A 7692-nucleotide genomic window follows, 5' to 3' on the forward strand; every position below is an offset into this window, starting at 1 on the left:
GGGGTGAAGGGCAGGCTGGCCGGTATCTGGGGAGGGGGCAGGGCTGGGAGCAGTGTGGGGGAGGGTACATATGAGCAGGTGGGGTACCTGGCCAGCACCTGGGGCGGGGCAGGGCTGCAGGAGGGGTGAAGGGCAGGCTGGCCGGTATCTGGGGAGGGGGCAGGGCTGGGAGCAGTGTGGGGGAGGGTACGTATGAGCAGGTGGGGTACCTGGCAGGCACCTGGGGCGGGGCGGGGCTGCAGGAGGGGTGAAGGGCAGGCTGGCCGGTATCTGGGGAGGGGGCAGGGCTGGGAGCAGTGTGTGGGGGGGGTACGTATGAGCAGGTGGGGTACCTGGCCAGCACCTAGGGGCGGAGCAGGGCTGCAGGAGGGGTGAAGGGCAGGCTGGCTGGTATCTGGGGAGGGGGCAGGGCTGGGAGCAGTGGGGGTACGTATGAGAAGGAGGGGTAGCTGGCCAGCACCTGGGGCGGGGCAGGGCTGCAGGAGGGGTGAAGGGCAGGCTGGCCGGTATCTGGGGCGGGGGCAGGGCTGGGAGCAGTGTGGGGGGGGTACGTATGAGCAGGTGGGGTACCTGGCAGGCACCTGGGGCGGGGCAGCTGCAGGCAGGGTCTGTCCCTCCCCGTTGTGGGGCAGCAGGAACCTCCAAGACCTAGGCTAAGCCCCACCATGCTAGGAGATGCCTCCCCCCATTCCCCATACCTCCACCAGGGGGCAGCAGGCCCAGGCCCCTGTGCTCAGCCTGCAGCAGGTGCTGCCGTCAGGACAGCTGGTCTGCTCGTCGCAGGGAACCTCTCGAGCTGGGGAGCGAGACCCAGTGGTCAGAGCCGGACCCTTCCTCTGGGCTGACAGGATGGGGCCCAGGATGGGCCCCAGGGCAGCCTCGGAAAGCCCTCACCCCACTGTGAGCGGCTGGAGGCCCCAGGGGAAGGAATCCCTGGAGACATCTGCAGGGCCCGGCTCTGGGGGCAGCGTCCGGCTCACCCTCCCCACTCCCACTGGGCTGTGCCGCTCCAGTGCCCACTGCAGAGGGAATGCTGGCAAGGCAGAGGGAAGGGTCCCTGGCCCCCAGTCCCGGGGCATTGTCAGAGCACCCTCTTCCCCTCCCCCTGCCTCCTACCTCCCTCAGAGGCATCCAGGAGCCGGGTGAGAGGCTGCATCTGGCCCAGCGTTGAGGCACATTTTGAGTGGCGCAGGTCGCAGGTGGTGCCCTGGGGGCAGCAGTGCAGGCGATCGCTGCAGCACACGGCCTGAAGTGCCAGGGAAGAACCCGTCCCCAGTTAAACCCAAATCCGGCTCTGGGGCAGCCAACCACTGGGGGGATGGGGGCGGGGTGTCCCCCAGGGGCTCAGCACCAGGGTAGCCGCCAGCCCATCGCCAGGAGCCAGAAGGTGGAAACTTGGCTGGCAGAGGCCCCTAGGCCCCAGCCATTTCTACAGCATCTTCCCTGGGCACACCCAGCGCCCAGCAGTGCTGAAAAGCAGCCACTTCTGGGGGGGGACCAGCTGGGGACAGAGTCCAACAACTGGAACTTCTGAGAGGGGCCCTCAGGAGCCGTGACATGCCCAGAGCAGCCTGAGGGAACCCACCTGCCCTGCCTGGCATGAACCTGGCACCCAAGGCTCAGCACAGGGAGGTCATCCCTCCCTGTGGGAGTCACACCCAGTCTGGGGCAGATGCCAGGGGAGGCGGCCATGTGGGCAGATCACTGGTGCCAGTCCCAAGGCAGGAGACAAGTGGCAGCACAGCCTGGCTGGCTGCCCGCTGGGAGACATGGCGCAGAGTGCTGGGTGCCCGTTATGTGCAGTGAGACATCCACTTCGGGGTGTCCCTGCCCCTGCAGCCCGCTCCCCTCCCCCCAAGCCTGGCGCGTCATCACCGCCGGGCAGCATTGTAACAGGGGCTGGGTGTAACCCACCCAGGGGCAGCACCTCTGTACCATGGGGCAGGCGTCAATCCAAAATGGGCTGGCACAGACATCCCAAGGCTGCCCTAGGACACTAGGAGGGGCAGAGGGAACAGGCAGTTCACAGAATGCCTGGGGAGGGGGGGTGGAGACGACACACACAACTCATGTCCTGCCCTGCCCGCCCCATCCTCACTCACGTTCTGCAGTGGGCAGCAGCCGTACTGGCTGGTGGGCAGCTGGCAGCAGGTGGTGCCGTCCCGACACACTGATTGGTGGTCAGGGCAGGTGATCACGCTGTGTGAGACTGGGGAGGGCAGGGGAAGCGACGTCAGGGGGCACAGACCAACACCCTCCAGCAGCTGCTCCACCAGGGCCCTGACGGCACCTGCCACCCCACAGGCCTCTGCACCGGCTGCAGGCAGGGCCCCAGGAGCAGCTTGGAGGCATCTCCTACCAAAGGGGCTATGCCCCCACACGGGGTGAACTCTCAACCCAGCTCTGGGGGTAGCCATTGATCTCCGTATCTGACTCTTCTTCACAGAGCAGCTGCGGGGTGTCCTACTGAATGTACACTGCACACCCACCACTGCAATGCAGCCACCTCTGGGGGTGGCATGGCCGCTGTCTAACAGCACACAGGAAAGGAAGCAGACCCCACTGTCCCCCCGCCCCTGCCCAGGATCCCAGGGCCGTCTTTGCTGCCCGAGCAGCCCTGTAACGAGTATCTTCCATGATGATGTGGGGCAGGGGGCTGCCCAGGGGTTTAGGCCAGGGCAGTGCCCATAGCACAGCACCCCCTAGGGGCTGCCTCACTCCTCCAGCCAGGGTGTGGGGCCCCGACGCAGAGGACGCCACATGGCACGGGGAGCCCAGCCACTCCAGCCTGCTCCCTGGGACCCCCACATATGGGGCCGAGCAGCCCATGGGACCGCTCCCCACCCCCAGCCCATGCTGTACCTGGCACTCCCTGCCACGGTGCTCGCTTCCAGGCTGGCACCTTGCTGCCAAGGGGCTGCTCCCCAGTGGCTGAGATGCAGCGGGCATGTTCCAGGTCGCAGGTGGTGGCACGGGGGCAGCAGTGCACCTTGTCTGCGCAGCAGGCAGCCTGCCAGAGATATGGGGCATAGAGCAGAGAGGGAAACCAGCAACTCCCCAGCTCCCTCCCTCGCCAGCCCCCAGGCCAGCTCCGCCTGGCCCCCCACCTCAACCCACAAGGCACCCAGGCCGACCCTCAGCACATCCTCAGACCATTGCCTCGCCCTGGGCTTGGCACCACTGCCCCAGAACCAACCTTACCGACAGCCCCCTGTATATGAGTCCTGCCCCTCCCGCCAACCCATGGCTCCCTGTATCCCAGCCCTGCCCCCTCACCGACCCATGGATCCCCATAACCCAGCCCTGCTCCCCAGCCAACCCCCAGCCCCCTGCATCCCAGCCCTTCTCCCCCACGGTCCCCTATATCCCAGTCCTGGGCTCCCTGCACACCCCTCCCCCCATCCGGTACCTCTGGCATGGGGCAGCACCCCCAGGAGCCAGTGGGCATCATGCAGCAAGTGGACTCATTGGGACACTCTGATTCGCCATCAGGGCACTGGACAGCACCAGCGGCTGGGAGACCTGCCAAGAGCACGGTCAGCGCCTGGCACTCAGCAGAGAAGCCAGGGCAGCTCTGCCCTCAGCCCCTCGCCCGCAGGCAGAGCCACTCAGCAGACACCACCCAGGCAAGCAAGCAGCTCCACCAGCTCACCAGAAGGTGGCAGCTGGAGTCTCTTGCTCCAGAGCCCTCCCTGGGGGAGGGGAATCCATCAGCCCCAGCCCCCCAGTACTATGGGAAACCTCCTGCTACAGACCCTGCCCCCCACAATCCAACAGCTGGAGGAGGAGAAGCCAAGCTTTCCTGTACCAGTGCAGCCAGGCATGTGGCGTGGTCGCTACAGGGGGTCATGAGCTCCTGGTATCGGGCAGAGCCCGGTCGGCACCAGTCCCGGGGCCAGAGGCAGAGGCTGTCAGTGCCAACAGGGTCCCCTTGTGTCATATACCATCCATGCTCAGACGCAGGGGCCCAGGACACCCGAAGGTCATGTCGGTGCCCCCCAACCCCATACCTGGGAGCATAAAGCAGGATCTGCCGTCGGCACTGCAGTGGGACCCCCGGGGACAGCAGTGATGCCTGTCGGCGCAGGCCACGGCCTGAGGAGAGACAGAGGACATGGCTCTGGGCAGCACAGCCAGCAGATCCCAGCACCCTGAATTCCGGGATAGACGACGGAGGCTAGGAGCAGCCACATGAGCCATGGGGATGCACCCAAGACAGATGGACACCCAGCACCAAGCAGCTCCAACCCCTGGACGCCAACAGTATCCCTCCCACATGGGGAAACTGAGGCACAGTGAGGGGACAGGACTCAGTGGCAGAGGATGGGGAACAGAATTCAGGGGTGCTGAGACCCCCAGTTCGAAGCACTGGAGAAGGGCTGCTTCTCCCAGGCCAGGACAAACGCTGCCCACTCCTCTGGAGGAAGGGCACGCAGTCGGGCAGCACTAGGCTGTCCTGGGCTGGGGGAGGGGGCAAAGGAAAACATCCAGCCCTTGGCCAAGCAGATCAGACCAGGGGAGAGCCACAGCCGTGTCCTAAAATCCACTCTGCAGCTGGTAACTCCCAGCACTGTACCGCCTCCCATGCCTTCTACTCCCACATGGGCACCACAGGCCAGCCAGTCCCATGTCTTGTCTCCAGCACGGTCCAGGTGAACCAAGAAGCCCCACGGTAGTAGGTGTGGGATAATCTGGCCCTCCAGGAAGGTCTCATCCTAATCAGAGTCGGGCTGAAGCCCCGAAGGAGGAGGTCTGGGCTCCCGTCTGTGCTAGCAGCAATGGTGACAACATGAGATGTCCCTGGGACCCACAGAAACAGCCAATCCCTTGGTCTCAGTGACAGCCTGCAGCAGGGAGTTCCACAGTGTAACTATGCCCTGGGTGGAAGGGATTTCCACTGACCACCAGGGGAGACCTCTCCCCCACACTGTCTACAGGTAGGGCCTCAACCAGCCTGGCAGCTGGCCAGGAAGCTCTCTGGAGAGAATGGCCCAGCCCGGCAGCCCCCCATGGGACCGGGGGTACAGCCGCTCATGTCCCAAGTACAAGCTGGAGGCCCCCACCCCCGGGCCAGGCGCTTACCTCCGACAATGGGCAGCAGCTGAAGGAGCCGGCCGGCGTGCGCAGGCAGCTGTATTCTGTGGGGCACTGGGTACCATCGGGGCACATGGTCCCGGCAGGCTTGGCCACGCTGCTGGCCTGGATCATAGGCAGGGAGTGCGGGGAGCCCTGGTGGAAGAGACAGAGGGTGAGGGGGATGCAATGCAGGGAGCCCAAAGCACAATGGCCCCCAAAACCACCTGCTGGCTCCTGGTCAGAGGTGAGGGGCTGAGTCATGGCTTAGAGGCAGCCAGACTAAAGTGCCTTGGGCAGACTCTCAAACACCCCCAGATCCCACCCCAGGCTCTCAGTGGGGGAGGTGTACAGCCTGGGCTGGGACGGGCACCGGGCACAGACACGTCTGCTTTCCACGCTCAGCACCACTGCCCCCAGAAGGGTGCTGGCGGGCAGGTCCCCTCCCCTTGGCTGGCCCGGTTGGGGGCCCAGCTCTGCCTGGGGTAGCTGCGACGGGGCAGGAGACCCCTGAGCTTCGGCAGTTTCTACCCATTATTGGCTGGGGGTTTTAGCCCTGGTATCTAGACCAGGGGCTGCCCCCCAGCATGCAGAGCTCAGGGCAGGGAGTCCTGGTCACTCACAGACAATGGGCCCAAGCTGCCCCAGGGGCCACAAAGGGACTGGATTGTACCCCGTGGGGGAAGGGCTCCAGCACACGGTGCTGGAGCGTTAACCACAGCTTCCCGGCAGGCCGGGGTGAGGCAGCGGATGAGGCAAGCAGGGCAGTAAATCACAGGCAGGTTCTGCAACACGGCTTCCGCCAGGGATCTGGGTTATGACAATGCTCCCCCACAATCCGGGCCCTTCCTCCCGTCCCCAGGAGCGACTCCCTCCACACCCCTCAGCCTCGCTGCTCCCAGCCACCAGAGCAGCTCAGCCCCTGCAGTGTCTTGGGCACTGGCCAGAGACCCAGCGAGCTTGCTCTACACAGGCCAGAGTGGGCCTGCACCGGGCGGGGGGGGCACCACCAGTGGCATGGGGAGGGCAAATGCCAGGCAGAGACACCTTCACCGCCCAGAGCGACCCCTCTAGCCTTCGCCCGGGACGTGACACAGACAGACACTCACCAGAGATGGGGCGCAGCAGGCGTAGCCGTTCCCTCCAGGATCCCGGCAGCAGATGTCAAGCCCATGGCACAGCTGCCCATCAGGGCACCGCAGGGAGGCCACTGCTCCGGACAGCGCCAGCCACAATGGCAGGAGAGACCACATCCTTGGGCGAGAACCTGCAAGGGACCAGCCAACAGCTGCTCAGCCGCCTCACCCCACCACATCTCCTGGGGCACCTGGCTTTAACCCTGAGCTGCCAGCTGGCTGTGGGGTTCGGCAAAACTCCAGACAAAGCTGGGGGGAAGGAAGCAAGACTCCTGGGTTCTGTCCCTGGCTCTGCTCCCGATGTGCTGTGCAACCAGAGACAAGCAGTCACTCCCCTGCCTCTGTGCTTCAGTTTCCCCATCTGTAAAATGGGGGTAAGTACTTACCTTTGCCCCCACCCCTGAACCAGAAGACCCCACTGCACAAAAGCAACCACAACACCAGCCCCACCTCCCTGGCTAACACAGCAGGCTACTTCCCCAGCTGGGCCCCCCTCTGAGAGCTGTTCTCTGGCACCAGCCTGCTTCTAGGTGAGGGCCCCGGCTGTGTCAGTGATGCCGCGGCTGCTTGAACAAGCGGGTCCCAGCACTGGGGTGGGGGCTATGGCTCAGGTGTGGTGTCACACCAGCTATCCCTCCCGCTCCCCTCCGGCTGGAACCCACCAGCACTGCAGCTACCCCTGTTGTAACACTGCCTCGTGCCCATCCCACAGAGCCCAACCATGCCCGGGGAAAGCCCCTGCAGGCTGCCCAGCCGCCTTACGCTGCTCAGAGCTGCTGGCGTGATGAGGGTTCAGCTGGAGAGGACTAGGCCCTGGCACGCAGCCTCCACCCCCTTGCTGTTGGGAACCAGCCCTGGGAGGGGATTAGTGACCAACTCAGCCTCAAAGTCCAGGCCGATAAGAGCTTCCACCCAGATCTCCAGCCTGGTTCCCTCCCTCGGCGCTGCGGCTCCTCTGGGGATCTGGCCGCAGGCCAGCAGAAACACGGCTGCAGCAGAGAGGCGGAAATGCGAGCTGTTTATCAGGGCACAGCAGCTTAGGAAGCAGCTGGGCCTGTCCCAGACACATCTGTCCCCTCCTCCCCCCGGCTTCACAGCCCCTTTGAGCTAGAGCAGTGCAGGCCAGTGCTAAGAACACAGAGCCAGGCCTCTGGAGTCCGATTCCGGCCCCGATGGCCCTCTCCCTCCCCGCTGTGAGCGGACGAGGCCCATGACCTCGGCCAGAGAGGGGCCGGCCAGCTCATTCCTTCTGCTCTGGGGCATTGGGGCTGGAAGGGGCTAGCCACACGCCCTGCCTGCTGCAGGTGACTCTGGAGTCACACCTGGGTGAACCGAGCCCACTGCCACTCAGCCACGGGTCCCGCTAGGCTGGGTCCCACGTGTAACCATGGCACAGACCCACAGGCCGGCCGGGTGGGCAGGCTTTGTAGGGAGGTGCTGAGAGGGCAGGTGGGTGGGCAGAGTGCTGGGGGGGGGGGGGGGG

The 7692-nt window shown here is 65.2% G+C and overlaps 1 protein-coding gene across 7 annotated transcripts in view; it reads right to left on the reverse strand.

The window, feature by feature from the left end:
- The window catches only part of GRN (granulin precursor), a 17150-nt gene that overhangs the window by 5366 nt on the left and 4092 nt on the right, over positions 1-7692 (reverse strand). For 6 of the 7 annotated variants that reach the window (XM_032796016.2, XM_032796013.2, XM_032796011.2 and 3 more), the window contains exons 2-9: positions 6183-6340; positions 5083-5229; positions 4011-4095; positions 3410-3522; positions 2863-3010; positions 2103-2209; positions 1117-1246; positions 699-796 (exon numbers count right to left, since the gene is read on the reverse strand). In XM_032796016.2, the coding sequence (XP_032651907.1) occupies positions 699-796; positions 1117-1246; positions 2103-2209; positions 2863-3010; positions 3410-3522; positions 4011-4095; positions 5083-5229; positions 6183-6326 (972 nt within the window). In that variant the 5' untranslated portion in view covers positions 6327-6340. Of the gene's footprint in view, positions 1-698; positions 797-1116; positions 1247-2102; positions 2210-2862; positions 3011-3409; positions 3523-4010; positions 4096-5082; positions 5230-6182; positions 6341-6971; positions 7633-7692 lie in introns of those variants that run through there. The other variant, XM_032796015.2, reaches the window with a different exon arrangement.

Source organism: Chelonoidis abingdonii, chromosome 21, assembly GCF_003597395.2.
Source record: "Chelonoidis abingdonii isolate Lonesome George chromosome 21, CheloAbing_2.0, whole genome shotgun sequence".
Taxonomy (NCBI): Eukaryota; Metazoa; Chordata; order Testudines; family Testudinidae; genus Chelonoidis; species Chelonoidis abingdonii.